Source organism: Mixophyes fleayi, chromosome 9 (assembly GCF_038048845.1).
Source record: "Mixophyes fleayi isolate aMixFle1 chromosome 9, aMixFle1.hap1, whole genome shotgun sequence".
Classification (NCBI taxonomy): domain Eukaryota; kingdom Metazoa; phylum Chordata; class Amphibia; order Anura; family Limnodynastidae; genus Mixophyes; species Mixophyes fleayi.
Window position 1 is genome coordinate 124,016,562 of NC_134410.1, and position 23,048 is coordinate 124,039,609.

Sequence of the window (23,048 nt, forward strand, 5' to 3'; positions counted from 1 at the left end):
TTGTTTGCAGGTCTGCGAGTATGTTTCAGAGGTCTTTCCAGGAACACTTTTCTTTGCTGTTTCGCCTCATGATCACTGTAACCTTTGCAGAGACCTGCAACCTGATAACTGATGAATTGATGATAGACACTCTTTGGGAGGGGGGGTGGGATAGGTCATATGCACCAGTATGTTTTAGTGGAGGTGGCCATTTTTTCGGTAACATAAATGGCGGCTCCTTCCTGTTGTGACGTTTCCTGTCCTGTCTCTTCTAGAAACAGTTGGGTTACCGGGATTCTAGCTACTATTGGGAAGTGAACCCCAGTGAGGTGACGGTTCTGAAACGCATCGGCACAGGCTCCTTCGGCACCGTGTTCCGCGGCAAGTGGCACGGCGACGTGGCGGTTAAGGTTCTGAAAGTGACCAATCCCACGTCAGAACAAATCCAGGCTTTTAAGAACGAGATGCAAGTTCTCAGGTGAGCGAAACTGGGACCCGGGAAACCTCGGGACGCGCTGCTGAATGTATTTGTCTCTGACGCTCATCGAGTTTTGTGCCGTTACCAGGAAAACGCGTCATGTCAACATTCTGCTCTTCATGGGCTTCATGACGAGGCCCAACTTTGCAATAATTACCCAGTGGTGCGAGGGGAGCAGCCTCTACCGTCATCTACATGTCATCGAGACCCGCTTCGACATTTTCCAGCTGATTGACATCGCACGCCAAACAGCGCAGGGAATGGAGTGAGTGACCGTCCCCCCAGCCCTCCCCCGTGTTGTATGCACATTGTGTTACTCAGCTGTGTACAGACCTCTCGGAGTCTTTGCCAACTTCCTCCTTCTGAGTCTGTCGCATTCCGTGTGTTATCTCCTAGATCTGCCTGTGCAAGAACTTGTTCAGACCTTGTTCCTCTGCAGCAGCTGCATCGACACCTTGTGGCTGGCTCAGGTTACTGCAGATTTTAAAAATGACAATCACAGCTGCCTGCAGAGTAATATTATGGTAGTACAGCAGAACTCCTGCAAAGCCCATGGGTTCACAAAGTGACGTGGCAGTGTTTGAGGAGCAGAAGTTGGGTGGGATGAGGGCGTTCCCTGTGGAGCGGACACATAGTGGAGAGACGCAGTTTAATTTTGTAGAGGCAAGATTATTAAAATGACAAAGTGGAGGTGTTAGACGCAGTGTTGGCTAACCTGTGACACTCCAGGTGTTGTGAAACTACAAGCCCCAGCATGCTTTGCCAGTAGATAACTAGCTGATAGCTGGCAGAGCATGCTGGGACTTGTAGTTTCACAAGCACCTGGAGTGTCACAGGTTAACCATCACTGTGTTAGAGCAACCTATCAGATCCTAGTTATCGTGTTCTAGAATACTAGATAAATATTAACTAGAATCTGGTAGGTTGCTATGGGCAACACCTCCACTTTTTCTTTTTAAAAGATTGGAGACATTTACGCCCTGGTCTCATCCTCCTTGTTGCACTTTCTAAGTACATGTATAAAATAAATATTGAATTGCACAATTATAACTCATATTTACTTATCTTTAATTTCTAGTTACCTCCATGCAAAGAATATCATTCACAGAGACCTGAAATCCAACAGTATCCTTCCACGTGATCTAGGACAGTCTGTGCTGCTGTAAGACCTTATGGAGTTCGTCTACTACTCCTCACATTACATCTGTAATGTTTTACTTGGAGATCCGACACAGGGCTGCTTGTTACTGCCGCTGTGTACGGTCCCTCCGCGCGCTATAAAGAAGCTTACGGATAAGTTACTGACTGGGAAAGATTCAGTTGGGAGACGCTCCGAGGCGATGTCTTGGCTGAAATCTCTGCTGATTTTTCCTCGCACCCTATAGAGCTGCGCAGGGAAATGAGCGGAGGTTCCTGGTGGTGTCCGGTTGGACAACACTCTGAACTGAACCTCCCCATATGTCTGGGAATTATTAGAGGGTTTACAAATGTCTACAGATTCTTACCAACCCATCTAACTGCTGAACAATGAATAATCTGCCATCGAAAGTGTGTACGTGTCTTACACTAATGTATAACGTTGTAATCCTTTACTCTGTACACCACAAAGGTATAGCTCTATTATTACAACCTCACAATAATTACCGCTTCCTCGTTAACGATTCTGTTGTGGGAAACGAGGTCCAGGGTTGGTGTTTTACATAGATGCATTGTTACATTTCTTCCTTAACCACACCCGAAGACATCTTCCTTCACGAGGGACTTACCGTGAAGATCGGGGACTTTGGTTTGGCCACGGTAAAGACGCGGTGGAGCGGTTCTCAGCAGGTGGAGCAACTTAGTGGTTCCATCCTATGGATGGTAGGTTCCCCAGTCCACTTACCGTTAGGCTCTGTGTCCCGTTTATTGCACGTGATGATGTTTTATAATTACCTCGTCGCTGCTGTTCTTAATCTCTCCTAGGCCCCAGAGGTGATCAGGATGCAGGAGAACAGTCCTTACAGCTTCCAGTCCGACGTCTACGCTTACGGGGTGGTTCTGTACGAGCTGATGGCTGGATTATTACCCTATGCAAATATAAGCAACAGAGACCAGGTGAGAAGCGGGTGAATCGGGGACTAGACCACAAGGTGGGGTCCTGACCCAGAGACGGGTGGAGCTGCAGTTGGAATTACAGTTGCAGTGAGACGGCAATCAGAATCCCAGCCGCAAGTTGTGTAACCATAAGTCATGGTAGAGTCTGTAGCCAACACCAACCCTGTGCGGCGCAGTAACAATTCTGTAATAGAAATGGACGTCATTTATCTGGCCATACCAGTGCGTTGTGGGTGTGTTTCTGTGTGTGAGATTGGGCAAACCAACTGCATTCATTTTTGTAAAGAAAAATAATACATTTTATATTGGGGAAATTCTCGCGCCCCACCCCCCTCTCTCTCGCGCCCCACCCCTCTCTCTCGCGCTCCCCACCCCTCTCTCTCGCGCTCCCCACCCCTCTCTCTCGCGCTCCCCACCCCTCTCTCTCGCGCTCCACCCCACCCTCGCGCTCCCCCTCACCCCCTCCCTCCCGCGCCCGCCCGCTCGCTCTCCCTCCCGCGCCCTCTCGTTAGCTCGCTCGCCCTTGCGCCATCGCTTGCCTTGGCCCCACCTTCGCCCTCGCTCGCCCTCAGTTAGACAATACACCTTTTTGCATGCAGGGTATATACTGAATTGTAGGGTTGGGCTAGATCGTGCCACCGATCCTTTTGCAAATGCCAGTTTCGATTTACTAGGAAACTGATGTCCTTACTGAAGCACTAAGTATCTTGGTGGTGATCCTACCGCATGGGTGTCCTGCACTCGTAATCATTGGCCCAGACAACAAAATAACTTTCGCTACTGTGTGAAATTACTGCTAAGCTGCTGGGAAGCCTCGTCTGTTAGACATTAGGGTGGAGTTACCTTCGGAGGTTGTTTCTGGAGAAGTAATGAGAGAATAAAATGCTCCCTACAGGTTTAGTCAGCTGGATGTAATGTTGCTCCAGAATGTGATATTACTGCTGTAGTTACTTTGCATTTTACAGCCTGAAGTCTTATGTTAGGCACTTTAGGGGGGATCGTGTCTTCGCGCATGACACGGCTGAGAGAGGTCGGAGTCTGTGCGATCACTTTGTAACGCTGTCTTCCTGTCCGCAGATTATTTTCATGGTTGGCCGCGGATACCTCAGTCCTGACCTCAGCAAAGTGTCCAATAACTGTCCCAAAGCCATGAAGAGACTTCTAGTGAACTGCCTGAAATTCAAGAGGGAGGAGAGGCCGCTCTTCCCCCAGGTGAGCTGCAGTCACATGTCCTAAATAGAAGTGTCTGAAGACACAAGGTATTGCCATCGGGTCACCTTTCTTCATCGTTTGGAGCTCTTGGTCCCTACAGTGTACAGGGCAGAGACCAAAACAATGATTCTAAAAGAAAGCTGACTTTGTAACCCCTTTTTATAGCACCTAAGACAATCCCTGCAGCACGAATATTATTACATTTTCACCTGATAATATTTACATTCGACAAATACAAAGTCTGGGAGTGAGGAATAAGGTGTTAATAGTTAATGTAATGTTTACAAATCAGGTGTATTATTGGTTATAAAATATGACATAGTAGAAATGAGACTTCTACAAAATAATATTTAAAATATGAATAAATGGTTTATTACACACAACCGATTGATGATGATCTGCTGGAAACAGTGATGCCCTTGTCTCGGGCTCCAGACTAAACTCTTCTCTCTTCCTCCATTTAAATGGTAGAGAACATTACAGGTCAATACAATATAGACATAACCGTGCTGTGCACTGTACAGCTACTAATAGCCAAACCAGCAGCGATGAGGTGCAGGGAATAGTGTCGTCCTTTAACAGGAGGAGAGGGGCAGAATAGTGATCACATCGCAGCAAGCTGACCCTCTGCCCCGGACGATGGTCGCAGCAAACTGGGGGCAGAGCCACTGACTGAGGAGAAGACACAGAGGGAAAGGAGGACACGATGGAATAGGATGCTGCTTGTCAGAGCTTACAGTCTAGAGAGGACAGGTAGACAAACGGGTGGCACAGAGGGCGAGTCCTTGTGAAGGGGGCAGCAGGAGGGGGTTAGGAGGAGAGCTGGTAGACTTTAAGAAATGAGTTTGAGAGCCCTTCGGAAACCTTGAAGAGTAGCAGAGAGCCAGGAGAAGTCTTGAGGGCGGTAGTGAGAGGAGGTAATGAGCGTGGAAGAGAGGCGGCGATCATTGGTGGAGAGGGGGGGAGTGAGGAGTGTATTATGTGCTTATCCTAAAATGGTCTTGAATGGAATCGTCTGTGAGGTCGCTGGTTCCGAGGGAAGTGACGGACAATATTTCTATATTGGTTCCTTAGTAGAAGGAGAAAATGAAATGATCAAATGGGGCACTCAGGATGGTCCATCCTGAGTGCCCCATTTGATCATTTCTTTTTCTCCTTCTACTAAGTTCTATAGTAATTCAATGATCGGGTGCACCGATCCTCAAGATGTATGGATAATGCCATTGAGGCTAGATTGATACACATATAATTGAGGAAACACATGGATTACCTGGTGCGGTTTTCCCCCCCTTTTTTTCGATTCTAAGTTATATTGGTTCCTTGTCTTCCTCCACTCTAGGAACACTTTTATTACTGTCCATTATTATTTATCCTATGTTTACAGAATAACTTCCTCAATTTCTGAATTCTCCTTTTTTTTTTCCCCCGACCTAGATTCTCTCTTCCATTGAGTTGCTCCAGCGAGCCCTCCCTAAACTAGAGCGCAGTGCTTCTGAACCATCGCTGCACCGAGCGGTCAACTCTGAGGACCTCAACCCCTTCCTGATTCACACCTTCCGCCTCGTGCCTCAGTGACCGGACAACGTGCTCTGTCCACGGTTTATCAGCTCCCCCTGCGGCAGCCGTTATCTCCGGTTTTGGTGTCTCTCATATGAAACGGGAAATGAATAAGCTGTCCTTCGGTGTGGTCTCTCTTCTTGGTACAATTTCACGCTCAATGTCGCTTAACTGTCCCGGCTCTGCCTCTCTACGCCTCCTGACTACATACTCTTCTTACCTTGAGATCTCTTCCAATCTGCTCCTCTGTTTGGGCATTGTCTATCTGGAGTCATCCTCTAGATTTGCCGGTTTATCCAGCTCCTTCGTACAGGACCCGACCTGAGGAGGAGTCAGATTATCGAGGACTAGGAAAGCTGTTTTTTTAGATGGTCCACCGAGGTGTGGGGGGATGGGGGGGGGGGATAGCCTGGAGATCTTTGTTCCTCGTCCATGCCTCTGATGACGTGACCGTGTGTGGTCCGCTTGTCATGTGACGCACGTTAAGAGCGGTGATTCGTAGTGATACCTTGACAAGTATAATGTGCGCATCCCTAAATATTTCAGGAAAGACTTGTGACATTTGGTGCCTTTCTAAAATTGTGACTTTGAAATCTACCCAAGTGGTTTATCCAGTACAAAATTATTATTTTATTTTTTTTTATTAGGAAATCAGTGTATACGACCTACCCCGTTAGCATTTACTTTTTAAATGATTGCTAGAGACCGTTTTCTGGCGCAAAAATCAATGTCGCATTGTAATTTTTACAGACTGGTGTTCAGGAATGTTTAATTTCCTACACGTGCAAGCCATGATTCGTCTTTTTAGTACAAGATGAAAATATTTATTGCCTAAAATGTGCCTGATTTTGCTTCTCTCGAGGAATCTTCAGCAACCGTTTTCATTGATTTTTGGGGAGTTGTTTTTTTTTTCCTTTTTTGTAAATCAATTTTAAGGAAATTCTTCGAGCATCGGTCTCTAGGTGCTCGCCTTCTCCTGCGCAGATCGGTGCCGTTGGTGACGAGAGGGTTAATTTAAGCCTGGTGATGCTTGAGAAACCTCGTGGCGTTAATGAAACTGTAAGGTGTGGGAAAATACACACAGATCTTAAAAATACATTTGAACATAAGGATGTGTAATATATATAGTTTTAAATAAAATAAAATAAGTTTGGTGTAAAAAAAAAAAACAAGAAAATGTGGTGTGGTCTTTTCGTATCTTCCTACAGTTACCCGATAATGATGAATGAGCTTTTCTAGTTTACCTGCCTTGTAATTTAAATTGTCCTCAGTATAAGAATTGAAGAAAGCCTGTTGATGTTGTGTAAATTTACTTACATATTACCCTATGTATGGATTATGTATTTTGAAAGGAAACAAGCAGTCCTTCTGTATTGCAGTAGAGAATGAGACTATATTTTGGTATTGCTTCCGTGTTCGATAGCATACGTGTATGTTAGGCGCAAGTGGGAGGCATAGAACTTGTGGTGTGCGCTACGGAATTTGCTGGCGCTATATAAATAAATGTTGATGATGATGTATGGGACCAACTACCAACCCTACAGCCTTTATTAAGACCTAATGACCTCTACTGGTGGTGTAGGGGAATTAAATTGATGGTCATCATCGTCATCATCAATATCAGGAATATATTTTATTCACTGACGGAATAAAATTAGTTGATATATATATATATATATATATATATATATATATATATATATATATATATATATATATATATATATATTTTTATTACAGCCGCATGGTGCATTCTTCCCAACATTACCCTTAATCGCAGTAATAAGATAAAAACAATACAATTAAAGAGACCGCTATCAGTAATATTTCAGCAGCATTTTGTACAAGTGTTACAAGCTGTAACAAACACATCTGACAATACAGCAGGAAGTACCTGGGGCCGTAGGCTCAGTGCCTGGTGGGGCCTTGGGAGGTCTTGAGAGCACCAAATTTTGATAGCAGCTCTCATCAGTATACGTCCAATTACGTAACTATTGCTCTTTGGAGAGAGAGTAGGGGACTTGCGCAAGAGTTATATGGGTGACCGTAGCAAACGCTTCCCTTCGCAACGGCTCAATTTTATGGCATGGCCAGAATATATGAAGGAAGCCGACCTCTCCTTGCCCGGTGGTAATCATTTTTACGGTTACCACTATTCTGACATGGAGAAGCCCTACAAAGAAAATCCGAAATTATGAGAAACCAATTGTAAAATAAACAGTCTTGCGTTCAACACGGCGCTGGAGATCTCCGATGGGAGCTCCAAGCTGACGGCAAGTGATTCCGATTGGAAAAGTGTTCGGCACTGCAGGGTGGCGCCATCGCAACGGCTGTGGACATTGGTAAAGTGTACCCAACTCTCCTTGCCAGTGGCACCAGCTCAGCTTGAGGTTGGATGAAAAAATTTGGTGTAGTCTATAATGGACCACGTATAGGCAGTCCGTTAGTTTGAGCAATATCTCTATGTGGTTAGTGACATAATAGCGAGGCACCGATGGAAAGTGTACCCGTCATTAACCTTATCGGCCACAGTACCATGGACGTGGGACATATTTTCACACCCAGGCAAATATCCGAATGAATGCCACGTGGTTTTACTGACCTAACCTTGTGCGCCGGAAAAGAAAACTGCAACAAGTTTAAGGACTGTTGATCACTATGTTATGACCCTGCATCCATTTACACACTGATGCAGTTTAAAGACCAAATATCAATATAGACCTCTGGCATTTGACTCGCAGGACTGCTTACAGCTACCCACTGGCCTGAAGGTGCACACTAAAATGTCGGATAGCTGCTAGATACAGTCTACTAAAAAGTGTATCTAACCAACTGTTAAAGACATGATAGGGATTCTATTTACAAAGTAGTCTCCTTGGGTCAACAAATGTGGATTTATACAGAGTGTACCCAGTTTTATCTATAAGAAAAAACATTTTATAAACATTCATCTAAGGATAATGACCAAGGGCCTCTGATCTACAGACCCACGATGCTTATTTTCCAGTATATAGGACATTATACGTCCCGTGGAACGGCCGAACACTAAGGAGCCGGCAACTTTGGAGCTTCATATGAGTCTATTAGGGATTGTAATATGGGAAAGTAAAAAAGATATATTTTCAGACTTCGTAGTATATTTGCCTGTGGGATATTCTCTGAAGTCACCATTTTATTACCATATTTGTTGTAAAGGATAGTTCTGATGTACCATTGTTGCTATTATCACAGAGCCAGATCGTGCAGCTTCCCCTTAATCAGAGCCTGGTAATCTATGACTCATCAGCAGAGCCTACCACATGGTGTACTAGGATACAGCCTTGGTTGGTGATACATTGTGATATTATCGCTAGTGGATGTATTTGGCGGCAGGAGATCAGAATGATAAAAGGCCACTGGAAACACGTTTAAAATACAACTTTTTGACTTTTTCAGATACAACTTCGTAAAACTTCAAACGTCTCCCAAGGTGGCAGAACTGTATAGAGAGTAGATGTGCCACAAACACTGTTATTTGGATACTCAATGAGCTTATTTTATATCAGATTGGCCACAATCACAGTAGTTATGGGTCCAAAACAACCACCGCTCCCAATTCCACATTTCATTTAGAAGTATCTAATTGGCCAGACCTCAAAGGTTCGTCCACATGTGTATGGTGAAATCTGACCTTGATCCGGCCACTTGGGGGGGCAATCAAAATAATAAACTGTTTTTATCCTCTGCTTAAAGCTGGGTACACGGCTCCTAATGAGATATCTGTAACAAGTTTACCAACGACTGAAAGTCCCAATCAGCCGATTCCTGTGTACACACTGTACACGACTTACCGTCAGATCTGTGCTCTTCATCTGTAAGAACCATCGGCTGTAAAGATCCTGACTTTGTACACCCTATGGAGATTTATGGAGACTGCCGGTCCTGAGTACATACACGGTGCAGGATTGGAACAACATTCTTCCGTCGTTAGAGAGGTTTTTAGTCCATTTATAAAATCAAATGACGACACAATGTGCTTTGGTACGATAAAACATGATCGTGGGAGCGTACACACCAATAAGATATCTGACCTAATGGTCGTTTATCGAGTGAAAAACCTGTAGTGTGTACCCAGTTTAAGCCTCGTGTCCAAATATTGCCCCAAATAGTCTCTCTCCCCCTCTCCCTTAAGAGAAAGGGGGGGGGGGGATTGTCCACGTGACCCTGTTTGTAGATACCCTCCTGTAACTTGTATCTTTCTGACATCTGTGCATTTCAGCCATGTCTTCTGAGCGCAACTTTGCTCATTGGCCTGCGATACAACAGGCTTTCTCTGGATAGAATGGTATCCAATGCATAGAGCACATCAAAGTTATGGACAGAAGTGAAATATTTTTGTTCTTCTGTGAGAGGGTTTTACTTTATTCTTGTTGACATGATATATCAGTTGCTCACTGGATACTGCCATACAGTCTGTCTCAAGAAGCGGACTTGGACAAGGACAAAGACTGCTGTCAGGCGCCATTCCTGGCTTGACCTCGTCTTCCTCGACCATTCTCCTGCTTCACATTTCTGCCTTCATTTGGATCTCCTGGTACTCGCCAGGCTGGTCTACTAGCTACTCTTCGTAACTCCAGCTCCGTCGCTGGCGACTGTCTACGTGCCAGGACCTGTGTGTCTCGCGCAGCTAAGACCAAACCTCCTTGCGGGGGTCCCTGGTTAGACTCCGTGTCTCTTTGCTCAGTAGCAGGAACTGCTCACAGGTATACGTCCACTTTCCCAGTGTAATCGTGACAACGGCAATAGAATAAGCCACAGAACTGTATCTGATCAGTCTAGGGGGTTAGGTGGTGCTGTAGTTGGCAGGATGTGGTGATTGTGCCATCGTCTCTCCTGCTGGTTATTCGGTTCTCAGCAACCGTAGCGTCACAACACAGCGGCGATATGATCCCTGTGTTCTCGAATTGTATTGGAGGCACCATGCACACCTGGAGGCTTCACGCCTTCAGTGAGCGGTTGACATATTGCAGGGGGGGGGGGGGGGGGATTGATCACGTGCAATGGTAAATCCTGCTAACCTGGCATGTCAGTATTACTACAAGTTATCAGTGCTGATTTTAAAATCAGAATAACACCAAGGTGAAGCTATGAAATGGTTTCACATAGACGTGTGTGCTCTGGTAGTTAATGTTTAAATGCTCCTATTGGACCCCCTCCCCCTTCACACTTGCCTATCAATGTACACATAGGAGTTGGCTGAATTGAAATACTCTGTGCTGCTTTTAGCACGTATCCAATTAAAGGATTAGAATGCATTCTTAACTCCACTCACTTCATTCCCTGCTCTTCTGTGATTGGAGATAAGACCATGGTCAAACACACCTAAAAATGTTTACCCAAGGTCCTTGTCTGTCCCTAACCCCCTTCAGGACAAGACTGCCCCCTGTCTGTGTAGTGTAAGATTACGTTTCCGATTATTGCTGGAGCTACAGTGGATAACGGCAGAATATGGCATCATCTATATCAGGGCAACATGTGGCTTTAGAGCTGCTATGTAACTACTAGTCCCAGCATACTCTGCCATCCACATGCTGCATTGCATTCTGGGACTACTAGTTCTTCAACAGTCGGCCAGTCAGATTACCTACCTCCAATCTAGACATGATATTTTGTAGTCCAATGTCACTGCACACCCAGTGTTAAGTGATTTATTTTATCCTCTAGGGCAGGCCTGTCCAACCTGCGGCCCTCCAGATGTTGTGAAACTACAAGTCCCAGCATGCCCTTCCAGCTATCAACTGGTTGTCTACCAGAAAAGCATGCTGGGGCTTGTAGTTTCACAACACCTGAAGGGCCGCAGGTTGGACAGGCCTGCTCTAGGGAGGGGGGGAGTTAGTGATATATACAACACAATATATTTGGGATGTACTTACCTCTTGTAATAAGTACAGCATGTGAACATTGGTGAGACGTTCTCCTGGCCAAACGTTGTCCTTAATCTAAATATTATATATTATTATTATTAAGGATATGTATACACGGCTAATCTCGCTTTATATTCATTCTTTTAAACCCTTTCACCATCTCATTCTATACAAGGTTTGCTGATTTAACTTAAGATACAATTGACATAAACATTTTTATATGTGAGGGTGAAAGGCATTTTTTTCCTTTTTCCTTGGTTGTGAGAATAATTCCATTTAATTATTTTTGAAATTACTTTTTGGTTGCTCCGTGCCCACTGTCATGTATGTCTGAGGATCCGCCCCCAAGTCCCAGATTTAAACCAATAAATCGCAGCGAGGCTGCTACAGAACTATTTCTTACCTGGTTTCATATCTAACTTTTCACAATAAGTCATTGTTTTCAGTGTATGTAGTACAATAGCGTCTGTCTCCGATGCTCTCAATAACTACACAGTGCCACCATTTTGCTTTCAGAGAATCGTTTAATTTGGACAAATCACATTTTCTTGCCCCTTTTTGGGGTTCACATTTTCACACAAACGCTGACAAACGTTACACACACATCTCATGGCTCCTGCTCTGTGCAGGTAATAGAATAAGTTCTTTTAATATAGTCATAATATATTACTCTGAATACTAAGAACATGGTTTTGCTTACTAACAATCATATCACGATAGTACCCCACAGAAAGCTTAAGTTACACACGTTACAATAGTGTTACTGTCACACGAAATTAGACCTGGGATGGATGGAAACACAAAGCGGAAGAAACAGGGGATTGGGGTCCAACCAGGCTCAAAAAGGGGGAGGGAAGAAGACAATGCTGGAGACTGAAGCTATGCCCCTTCATTTGGATGTCAACAAAATATCTGCCAATTGGATCACAGCCGGGAAGGGAGCAACACATCACAGGTCAAAAGGAAAGGAGCGTAAGACAGAAGCAGGAGGGATAGATAAAGAGAGAAGCTGGGAGAAGCGCAGAGAAGTGACGGTAGAGAGAACAGACAAACAAACAAAATTAACTTAACTTTTACTGTTACAGGGTTCAATATATTAATATCCATGAATATATATTTGTATACATATATATTTACACAAACAGAAGACTGGCACACAATCACAGGCCCCCAACGAGGTTCCCCGATAGAACTCCTCTATCGGTTCCCCAGGGTGACTGTCGTCCTGACATTCGTTGTCCTTGACCATCTAAAAAAGGCCCTCAGCATTCTACCATTGCGAGAGCTCTTTGCTCCGGTATTACAGAATATATATGTATAAATTATTTATATATGGTATATAGACTCTAGAGTTCTCTCTCTTCCTCCCGTGATTTTATGATCGGTCTCTCCGTATCTACCTCTTCATTTGGCAGTTTTCGGGAGTAGATTAAGCCGTGCACACAGGTGAGGGAGCGGGATTAGACACAAGAGCCGCAATGTTGGGTTGGGAGAAGGTGTGACGTGGTTCGGAGGGGATTAATGATTCCCGAAAGACCCCCTTCAGTCTGAGAAGAGACTGGCGAAGGATTTCCTCAGGTTGCGGATGGTTTCGGCTTTCACCTCATCGTGACTAAGGCTGGAACGTGGAGCTGGTGAGTCTGCAAGGGTGAAGGAGCTGGTAAGGGATTGGGACTTACTGGAGAACAATGTGAGGTGATGGCCAATGATGAGGACAAATGGGAAGTGGGATGGGAGGATAATGGAGATTTCAAAATTGAAAGGATGGGTTTTTTTTTTTATAAAGATGGAGACCAGAGAAGATCGAGGGAGAGCAGGAATGTGTGGAAAGATAAACAATGGTGTTGAGAAGACATGGAGGAGAGAAGAATTAGGAGAACAGAAGGTTTAGGAGATATATAAGGACATGGGACACAAGAAACGAGGGAGGGGATGTGTTATATATGTGGGTTGTATCAGGGGGAGGTAGAGGAGGAGTGTGTTGGAGGAGGAGGGAGAGAGAGATAATGATCAGTTAAAGTCATGCACTATTAATCATTCACACTAAAATATCCACAAGTCTCGGACACCTTCTACATTCTGATCCTTGAAATCAAGTGTCCTTAAATCCTAAAACATGATCAATCTCGTTCACCCACTGAACCCGCCAGACAGCACTAAATCTTGCATCCTAATTTTAAAAACCTGCCTGTTTTAGGTGTCCCGTGTAACCTGGGAGCTGCCATCGAGACCCAACAGGGCCAAGTACAGAAAACCATAAATAAGTATGAGCGCAAGGTGGCTCCGTCTCTGAAAAGCTGTGTCTACCTCACTTAAGCAGCATGCAACAAAAGGCATGCAAAAAGGTAGTATATGAAGCTGAAACCTGTGTGGCCCACCCAGAACCTCGAGGGCTCTTACTTCAGCTGCGGCTGGGGTGGGGGTAGCTCTGGGCCCGGCTTCTGAGCCAGCTGAGGCTTTTGGGGCCCACCGGGACGCGACGGACCCTGCCCAGGTGCTTGAGGGTTAGGCCTGGGCTGCTGGGTCATGGGTCGCTGTGGCGGTTGGTGCTGCTGCTGAGGCGGCTGTTGTTGGGGGCCGCCGGGAGCGGACTGCCGTTGCTGCAGTGGTGGTTGCTGTCCCGGTTGGCGGATGCCGTGCTGCTGTTGTTGATGGACTGGAGGTGGGGGTTTCTGCTGGGGCCCTGCAGGAACTGGCTGTCTAGGAGGGCCAGGTTGCCGAGGTTGAGGGGGCTGGACACCCATTGGCTTTGGACCTGCTGGCATGGGAGGGATCTGCTGCTGGCGTTGGGGTGACTGTGCACCTTGAGGGCTTGGCTGCCTTTGGGGGGATTGAGATTGTCGGGGTGAAGCTTGTTGGGGCCTAATCTGCTGGGGGGGTGGCTGCTGCTGCTGCTGCTGCTGGGGGATGATTTGCCGTTGTTGTGCTCCTGGACTGGGGAGGTTTGGTGGGTGTTGCGATGGCTGAGGTCCTAAACCCTGAAGCTGTTGTCCTTGTGGTGGAGGCCTCGGCTGCGAGGGAGGTCCTTGTCGCTGAGGAACCTGGGCTGCCGGAGGCCCTCCTAAGACAAACGATAATCGTATTGAAGTAATCCATGCTGTTACTTGAGGCGTCGGCTGCTGGAGGTCATTTTAATAGACAATATGTTACAAAAAAGGCGATTCTACATGGAAAGGTCCTTACCTTGTGGAGGGGGTCTCTGTTGCTGAACGGGAGTCGCAGATCGAGAGTGAACGACTTGAGCCTATGAAGAAAAAAAAGATCACAAAGATATTTAAATAAGGTAGAGGGATGGAGAGGGCAGACTTGGTCCTTGCTTGGCGAGACAGCGCACAGTTTTTTTTTGTTTTTTTTTATCTATCATCACAAGGTCCCAGAACTTGGGACACGTCTTACACTTTTAACAATAAACATTAAGCACCTTCCGCTTTTGTGGTTAAAGAGCATTTCTAAACACAATTCAACCAATGTAATGAAAGATTCAAACACACAAAAGAGCCAGATGTAATAAAGACGGTTATGATGTCCCCCTCACTCTCATGAACGGAGGCGAGGAAATAAATAAGGGCAATGGCGTATCCACAAAGCCAGACGCCTACTTATTTACCGGAGGAGTTCTGAGGACCAGGAAGAGGGTTTACATCTTGGAATGGACTAGTCAGACAAGCACTTTGCACACTGCGGTCCTGCACTTTGTGCAGTTGGTAAATTTATTGAGCGGGTTGTCTCCCTCAAATACCTGTGGCTGAGGTCCGTGCATGGAACGGCTCGGAGATGAGGTGCATTGAAGAAACTGGGCCATCTTACTGACCACCAGATCTGTGATCAGCAGCCGGTCCTCTTCCTGCTGGTCTCCGATTAGAGGCATAGAGGAGCCCACGACCTGGGTGAGAGAGAAAACCAAGAAGAAAGGGATTTATTTATTTAAATCTTGTACCTTGAGCCCAGGAAGGAAAGTAGTTGGTTCAAAAGAGAGGATGACTTAAAAAATGCTATGATAAAAAAACAAATAAGTTGCCACCAACTTTTCATCTCACCAATGAAAGTGAGAGAACTGTACTCTTTGCTCACAATAGAGAGTTAATACAGAGGTTTACCAGTGAAAGAGCTTAAAACAATCCAAGGTTTTACTGATAACACATCTTTCCAGCAACACAGTGGCAAATAATCTTACAATATATACAGTATAATACCATTAAGCGCTTGTTCAGATACGAGTACAATGAGCGCTGAAGTTGGCATGGGGTACATTGATTTTGAATGGGGTGAGAAAGGAGAAAGTTGACTGGCTGATGGAGAATGAGGCACCTATGTAGACCCATAGCAGAGCCCCTGAGACGCAGCGCTCACCTCTATAATGTGATCTTTCCCGTCTTTCCCGTGCAGAGCTTCCACAGCGCAGATATCCAGACCTCCAAATATCTCAGAGCAAGTGTCCACCCACAGCTTGTATCTGGAAGACACAAAAGTTATAGATCGCTGTTACGTTGATGTACTGCGTTCTACTGGCGTTACCTTCATTACTTTACTAGCGGTTTTAACGCTAGAAGAACAGGGTGACCTAGAAGCCTTTATTCTTCCGCCACCACATCCGCTACAACTGTGACTGGTGTTTGCGGTAGCTTTCCGTTTCTCAGAACACATCTTGTTCTATCCGCAAGCACTAACTGCGAACAAACGCGTTGTGAGAGCCTACAGTGGGCTCCAAGTGCTAGTGAAAATGCTGAAACCAATGTCTTTGACATACGTTTACACTCCTGTTTTTACTGGTGTTGAAAAATGTTCCCGCAACGCCAGTGGGTACCTGGCCTTAGAAGCCTCAATTTCAGCGTGTGGGAGAGGTCCCGCTGATGGTCCTTCATTCTAGTTTTCAGCAGAACCTTTAGATGTCACCCCCTGCCCATCTAATATATAAATTCTTAGTGGCGTCTGTGTGTGGAAAAAAAAAAACCAAGTTGCAGCGCCACCTGCTGGGCAGAGTTATACACTGACCTACTAAATTCTTAGTGTGTGTGGGGAAAAAAAAATCAAAAAGGGCTGAAATTTGGTAGGGCTCAAACTCATTTTCGTGAGGTAATTTTACCTCATGAACACACATGTGTAGAGGCGTGCGTTAGTGTGTGTGTGTGTGGAAAAAACTATTTTCTCAGAAAGGGCTCATCCAATTGACCTGAAATTTGGTATACTGACATTATTTGACAAAAAAATTAGAATAGTCAAGTCAGTTAACTTCCATCATCCCCCCCTTCCCCCCGTGGGAGGGGTAGTAAAGGCTAAATTTACGAGTTGAGGGGTCAAACTCATTTTCGTGAGGTAATTTTACCTCATGAACACATTAAAAAGGGCGCTTGCGTCGGGAAGTAACGCTCTTCCCCTGAGGAGGCCTGGGCTAGGCCCAAATGCATGACAAGAACCTTTTTAAGACCTTAAGTTCTTGATTTGACTAGAATGCATGAGTATCATGCACGGGTTAACTTGTGTGTGTATATATATATATATATATATATATATATAATCTACCCCTGACGAGCAGGTATGCCTGTACACTTGGCACGCTCACCCCAGGGTGAGCTATCCCGCCAACAGGGCTCTTCACTGCACGAGAGGGGGAAATATTTGCCTGTTCCCAAACAAAACTCTGACTTTTTGCCTCAGCTCCTTAAGCCCAATTAACAGACTGATCTACAACAAGACTTTTATATTGATTAACTAACAGAAACGAGGTTAGTTCAAGCAGAAAATCGGTGGGTCAGAGTGACGTCTATGGGAAGCGGTGGTGGAAGAAAAAGTTATTTATTAAGCGATTACTGTTCTGGAATCTGTCACCTCCCGGAATGGACCTCATTAGACAGTCCGCACGCAGCAGCTCTGATGCGAAAATCTGCTCCATAGTACCCCAGGGTAAAAGTACACAGAGCTTAGAGCAAAGGTAGATGACCTGTGGCTCGCCAAGTGTGTAGAACTACAAGTCCCAGCATGCTCTGAGCCCTAGAATAAGGCCTACTCTATACATGGAAATGTAAGCAAGATAAATGGTGTAAATATGGAGCGTAAAGCACCAGGGTACGTTTCTTAGGATGATTGAGAGTCTTCCGTCAAACATAATTTCAGCCAAAAATAATGATGTGAAACGTACAAATCCTTGTGGACATTAAAATGGCCAGCAGGGGGCACTGTTATGCAACAGACTTAGGAGTAAATCCAGCAAATATGCACTTGGACAAACCATGCTGTGATACAAGGGTACAAATGTATTTTTATGTGCCTGCTGGGATAATACACAGAAACACTGGGCAGCTTTATTTATACACTGCAATGTAGAGGTGAACTAGCAAGTGCCCCGTCCACTAACTCTGGTGGTACAGCGTGCTTACATTCCTGCAAAAGCGCGTAGGTTTGGAGAACAAGTTAGCAGTTGCGGACGAGCAGACGCTTGCGCAGGATGATGTGTGGACTTGTGGAAATGCAAAAAACAGACTGCAGAGCGAGATGGGACGTATATACCTGCGTGACCTCCGCTTATCACAGTGATGGGACGTTAGTACTGTACCTGTCTGGGAGATGGGACGTATATACCTGCGTGACCTCAGCTTATCACAGTGATGGGACGTTAGTACTGTACCTGTCTGGGAGATGGGACGTATATACCTGCGTGACCTCCGCTTATCACAGTGATGGGACGTTAGTACTGTACCTGTCTTTGAGATGGGACGTATATACCTGTGTGACCTCAGCTTATCACAGTGATGGGACGTTAGTACTGTACCTGTCTCGGAGATGGGACGTATATACCTGCGTGACCTCAGCTTATCACAGTGATGGGACGTTAGTACTGTACCTGTCTGGGAGATGGGACGTATATACCTGTGTGACCTCAGCTTATCACAGTGATGGGACGTTAGTACTGTACCTGTCTGGGAGATGGGACGTATATACCTGCGTGACCTCAGCTTATCACAGTGATGGGACGTTAGTACTGTACCTGTCTGGGAGATGGGACGTATATACCTGTGTGACCTCACGCTTATCACAGTGATGGGACGTTAGTACTGTACCTGTCTGGGAGATGGGACGTATATACCTGCGTGACCTCCGCTTATCACAGTGATGGGACGTTAGTACTGTACCTGTCTGGGAGATGGGACGTATATACCTGCTTGACCTCAGCTTATCACAGTGACGGGACGTTAGTACTGTACCTGTCTGGGAGATGGGACGTATATACCTGTGTGACCTCCGCTTATCACAGTGACGGGACGTTAGTACTGTACCTGTCTGGGAGATGGGACGTATATACCTGCGTGACCTCCGCTTATCACAGTGATGGGACGTTAGTACTGTACCTGTCTGGGAGATGGGACGTATATACCTGTGTGACCTCAGCTTATCACAGTGATGGGACGTTAGTACTGTACCTGTCTGGGAGATGGGACGTATATACCTGCGTGACCTCCGCTTATCACAGTGACGGGACGTTAGTACTGTACCTGTCTGGGAGATGGGGACGTATATACCTGCGTGACATCAGCTTATCACAGTGATGGGACGTTAGTACTGTACCTGTCTGGGAGATGGGACGTATATACCTGTGTGACCTCAGCTTATCACACTGATGGGATGTTAGTACTGTTTCCTGTCTGGGAGATGGGACGTATATACCTGCGTGACCTCAGCTTATCACACTGATGGGATGTTAGTACTGTACCTGTCTGGGAGATGGGACGTATATACCTGCGTGACCTCAGCTTATCACAGTGATGGGACGTTAGTACTGTACGTATCTGGGAGATGGGACGTATATACCTGCGTGACCTCAGCTTATCACAGTGACGGGACGTTAGTACTGTACCTGTCTGGGAGATGGGACGTATATACCTGCGTGACCTCAGCTTATCACAGTGATGGGACGTTAGTACTGTACCTGTCTGGGAGATGGGACGTATATACCTGTGTGACCTCCGCTTATCACAGTGATGGGACGTTAGTACTGTACCTGTCTGGGAGATGGGACGTATATACCTGTGTGACCTCCGCTTATCACAGTGATGGGACGTTAGTACTGTACCTGTCTGGGAGATGGGACGTATATACCTGCGTGACCTCCGCTTATCACAGTGATGGGACGTTAGTACTGTACCTGTCTGGGAAATGGGACGTATATACCTGCTTGACCTCAGCTTATCACAGTGACGGGACGTTAGTACTGTACCTGTCTGGGAGATGGGACGTATATACCTGCGTGACCTCCGCTTATCACAGTGATGGGACGTTAGTACTGTACCTGTCTGGGAGATGGGACGTATATACCTGTGTGACCTCAGCTTATCACAGTGACGGGACGTTAGTACTGTACCTGTCTGGGAGATGGGACGTATATACCTGCGTGACCTCCGCTTATCACAGTGACGGGACGTTAGTACTGTACCTGTCTGGGAGATGGGACGTATATACCTGCGTGACATCAGCTTATCACAGTGATGGGACGTTAGTACTGTACCTGTCTGGGAGATGGGACGTATATACCTGTGTGACCTCAGCTTATCACACTGATGGGATGTTAGTACTGTACCTGTCTGGGAGATGGGACGTATATACCTGCGTGACCTCAGCTTATCACACTGATGGATGTTAGTACTGTACCTGTCTGGGAGATGGGACGTATATACCTGCGTGACCTCAGCTTATCACAGTGATGGGACGTTAGTACTGTACGTATCTGGGAGATGGGACGTATATACCTGCGTGACCTCAGCTTATCACAGTGATGGGACGTTAGTACTGTACCTGTCTGGGAGATGGGACGTATATACCTGTGTGACCTCCGCTTATCACAGTGACGGGACGTTAGTACTGTACCTGTCTGGGAGATGGGACGTATATACCTGCGTGACCTCCGCTTATCACAGTGACGGGACGTTAGTACTGTACCTGTCTGGGAGATGGGACGTATATACCTGCGTGACATCAGCTTATCACAGTGATGGGACGTTAGTACTGTACCTGTCTGGGAGATGGGACGTATATACCTGTGTGACCTCCGCTTATCACACTGATGGGATGTTAGTACTGTACCTGTCTGGGAGATGGGACGTATATACCTGCGTGACCTCAGCTTATCACAGTGATGGGACGTTAGTACTGTACCTGTCTGGGAGATGGGACGTATATACCTGCGTGACCTCCGCTTATCACAGTGATGGGACGTTAGTACTGTACCTGTCTGGGAGATGGGACGTATATACCTGTGTGAGCTCAGCTTATCACAGTGACGGGACGTTAGTACTGTACCTGTCTGGGAGATGGGACGTATATACCTGCGTGACCTCAGCTTATCACAGTGATGGGGACGTTAGTACTGTACCTGTCTGGGAGATGGGACGTATATACCTGTGTGACCTCCGCTTATCACAGTGATGGGACGTTAGTACTGTACCTGTCTGGGAGATGGGACGTATATACCTGTGTGACCTCAGCTTATCACAGTGACGGGACGTTAGTACTGTACCTGTCTGGGAGATGGGACGTATATACCTGCGTGACCTCAGCTTATCACAGTGATGGGACGTTAGTACTGTACCTGTCTGGGAGATGGGACGTATATACCTGTGTGACCTCCGCTTATCACAGTGATGGGACGTTAGTACTGTACCTGTCTGGGAGATGGGACGTATATACCTGTGTGACCTCCGCTTATCACAGTGACGGGACGTTAGTACTGTACCTGTCTGGGAGATGGGACGTATATACCTGCGTGACCTCAGCTTATCACAGTGATGGGACGTTAGTACTGTACCTGTCTGGGAGATGGGACGTATATACCTGTGTGACCTCCGCTTATCACAGTGATGGGACGTTAGTACTGTACCTGTCTGGGAGATGGGACGTATATACCTGTGTGACCTCCGCTTATCACACTGATGGGATGTTAGTACTGTACCTGTCTGGGAGATGGGACGTATATACCTGTGTGACCTCAGCTTATCACAGTGATGGGACGTTAGTACTGTACCTGTCTGGGAGATGGGACGTATATACCTGCGTGACCTCAGCTTATCACAGTGATGGGATGTTAGTACTGTACCTGTCTGGGAGATGGGACGTATATACCTGCGTGACCTCCGCTTATCACAGTGATGGGACGTTAGTACTGCACCTGTCTGGGAGATGGGACGTATATCCCTGCGTGACATCAGCTTATCACAGTGATGGGACGTTAGTACTGTACCTGTCTGGGAGATGGGACGTATATACCTGCGTGACCTCAGCTTATCACAGTGATGGGACGTTAGTACTGTACCTGTCTGGGAGATGGGACGTATATACCTGTGTGACCTCAGCTTATCACAGTGACGGGACGTTAGTACTGTACCTGTCTGGGAGATGGGACGTATATACCTGCGTGACCTCCGCTTATCACAGTGATGGGACGTTAGTACTGTACCTGTCTTTGAGATGGGACGTATATACCTGCGTGACCTCAGCTTATCACAGTGATGGGACGTTAGTACTGTACCTGTCTGGGAGATGGGACGTATATACCTGCGTGACCTCCGCTTATCACAGTGACGGGACGTTAGTACTGTACCTGTCTGGGAGATGGGACGTATATACCTGTGTGACCTCCGCTTATCACAGTGATGGGACGTTAGTACTGTACCTGTCTGGGAGATGGGACGTATATACCTGCGTGACCTCCGCTTATCACAGTGATGGGACGTTAGTACTGTACCTGTCTGGGAGATGGGACGTATATACCTGCGTGACCTCCGCTTATCACAGTGATGGGACGTTAGTACTGTACCTGTCTGGGAGATGGGACGTATATACCTGTGTGACCTCAGCTTATCACAATGATGGGACGTTAGTACTGTACCTGTCTGGGAGATGGGACGTATATACCTGTGTGACCTCAGCTTATCACACTGATGGGACGTTAGTACTGTACCTGTCTGGGAGATGGGACGTATATACCTGTGTGACCTCAGCTTATCACAGTGATGGGACGTTAGTACTGTACCTGTCTGGGAGATGGGACGTATATACCTGTGTGACCTCAGCTTATCACAGTGATGGGACGTTAGTACTGCACCTGTCTGGGAGATGGGACGTATATACCTGTGTGACCTCAGCTTATCACAGTGATGGGACGTTAGTACTGCACCTGTCTGGGAGATGGGACGTATATACCTGTGTGACCTCAGCTTATCACAGTGATGGGACGTTAGTACTGTACCTGTCTGGGAGATGGGACGTATATACCTGTGTGACCTCAGCTTATCACAGTGACGGGACGTTAGTACTGTACCTGTCTGGGAGATGGGACGTATATACCTGCGTGACCTCAGCTTATCACAGTGATGGGACGTTAGTACTGTACCTGTCTGGGAGATGGGACGTATATACCTGTGTGACCTCAGCTTATCACAGTGATGGGACGTTAGTACTGTACCTGTCTGGGAGATGGGACGTATATACTTGCGTGACCTCAGCTTATCACACTGATGGGACGTTAGTACTGTACCTGTCTGGGAGATGGGACGTATATACCTGCGTGACCTCCGCTTATCACAGTGATGGGACGTTAGTACTGCACCTGTCTGGGAGATGGGACGTATATACCTGCGTGACCTCCGCTTATCACAGTGATGGGACGTTAGTACTGTACCTGTCTGGGAGATGGGACGTATATACCTGCGTGACCTCCGCTTATCACACTGATGGGACGTTAGTACTGTACCTGTCTGGGAGATGGGACGTATATACCTGCGTGACCTCCGCTTATCACAGTGATGGGACGTTAGTACTGTACCTGTCTGGGAGATGGA

General features: G+C 46.4%; 2 protein-coding genes across 9 annotated transcripts in view; one reads left to right on the forward strand and one right to left on the reverse strand.

The window, feature by feature from the left end:
* Positions 1-6,494, forward strand: part of ARAF (A-Raf proto-oncogene, serine/threonine kinase) — a 56,081-nt gene extending 49,587 nt beyond the window's left edge. For all 5 annotated transcript variants that reach the window (XM_075185506.1, XM_075185503.1, XM_075185505.1 and 2 more), the window contains 7 exons: positions 255-457; positions 546-722; positions 1,536-1,582; positions 2,199-2,317; positions 2,420-2,551; positions 3,629-3,763; positions 5,198-6,494. In XM_075185506.1, coding sequence (XP_075041607.1) covers positions 255-457; positions 546-722; positions 1,536-1,582; positions 2,199-2,317; positions 2,420-2,551; positions 3,629-3,763; positions 5,198-5,338 — 954 coding nt within the window. In that variant the 3' untranslated portion in view covers positions 5,339-6,494. The remainder of the gene's footprint in view (positions 1-254; positions 458-545; positions 723-1,535; positions 1,583-2,198; positions 2,318-2,419; positions 2,552-3,628; positions 3,764-5,197) is intronic.
* A 5,233-nt stretch (positions 6,495-11,727) lies between these two features.
* Positions 11,728-23,048, reverse strand: part of SYN1 (synapsin I) — an 87,410-nt gene continuing 76,089 nt past the window's right edge. Inside the window, exons 9-13 of one of the 4 annotated variants that reach the window (XM_075185509.1) lie at positions 15,574-15,676; positions 14,963-15,106; positions 14,407-14,467; positions 13,624-14,284; positions 11,728-12,863 (exon numbers count right to left, since the gene is read on the reverse strand). In XM_075185509.1, the coding sequence (XP_075041610.1) occupies positions 12,836-12,863; positions 13,624-14,284; positions 14,407-14,467; positions 14,963-15,106; positions 15,574-15,676 (997 nt within the window). In that variant the 3' untranslated portion in view covers positions 11,728-12,835. Of the gene's footprint in view, positions 12,902-13,588; positions 14,285-14,406; positions 14,468-14,962; positions 15,107-15,573; positions 15,677-23,048 lie in introns of all 4 variants that reach the window. The other 3 variants (XM_075185508.1, XM_075185511.1, XM_075185510.1) reach the window with 3 other exon arrangements.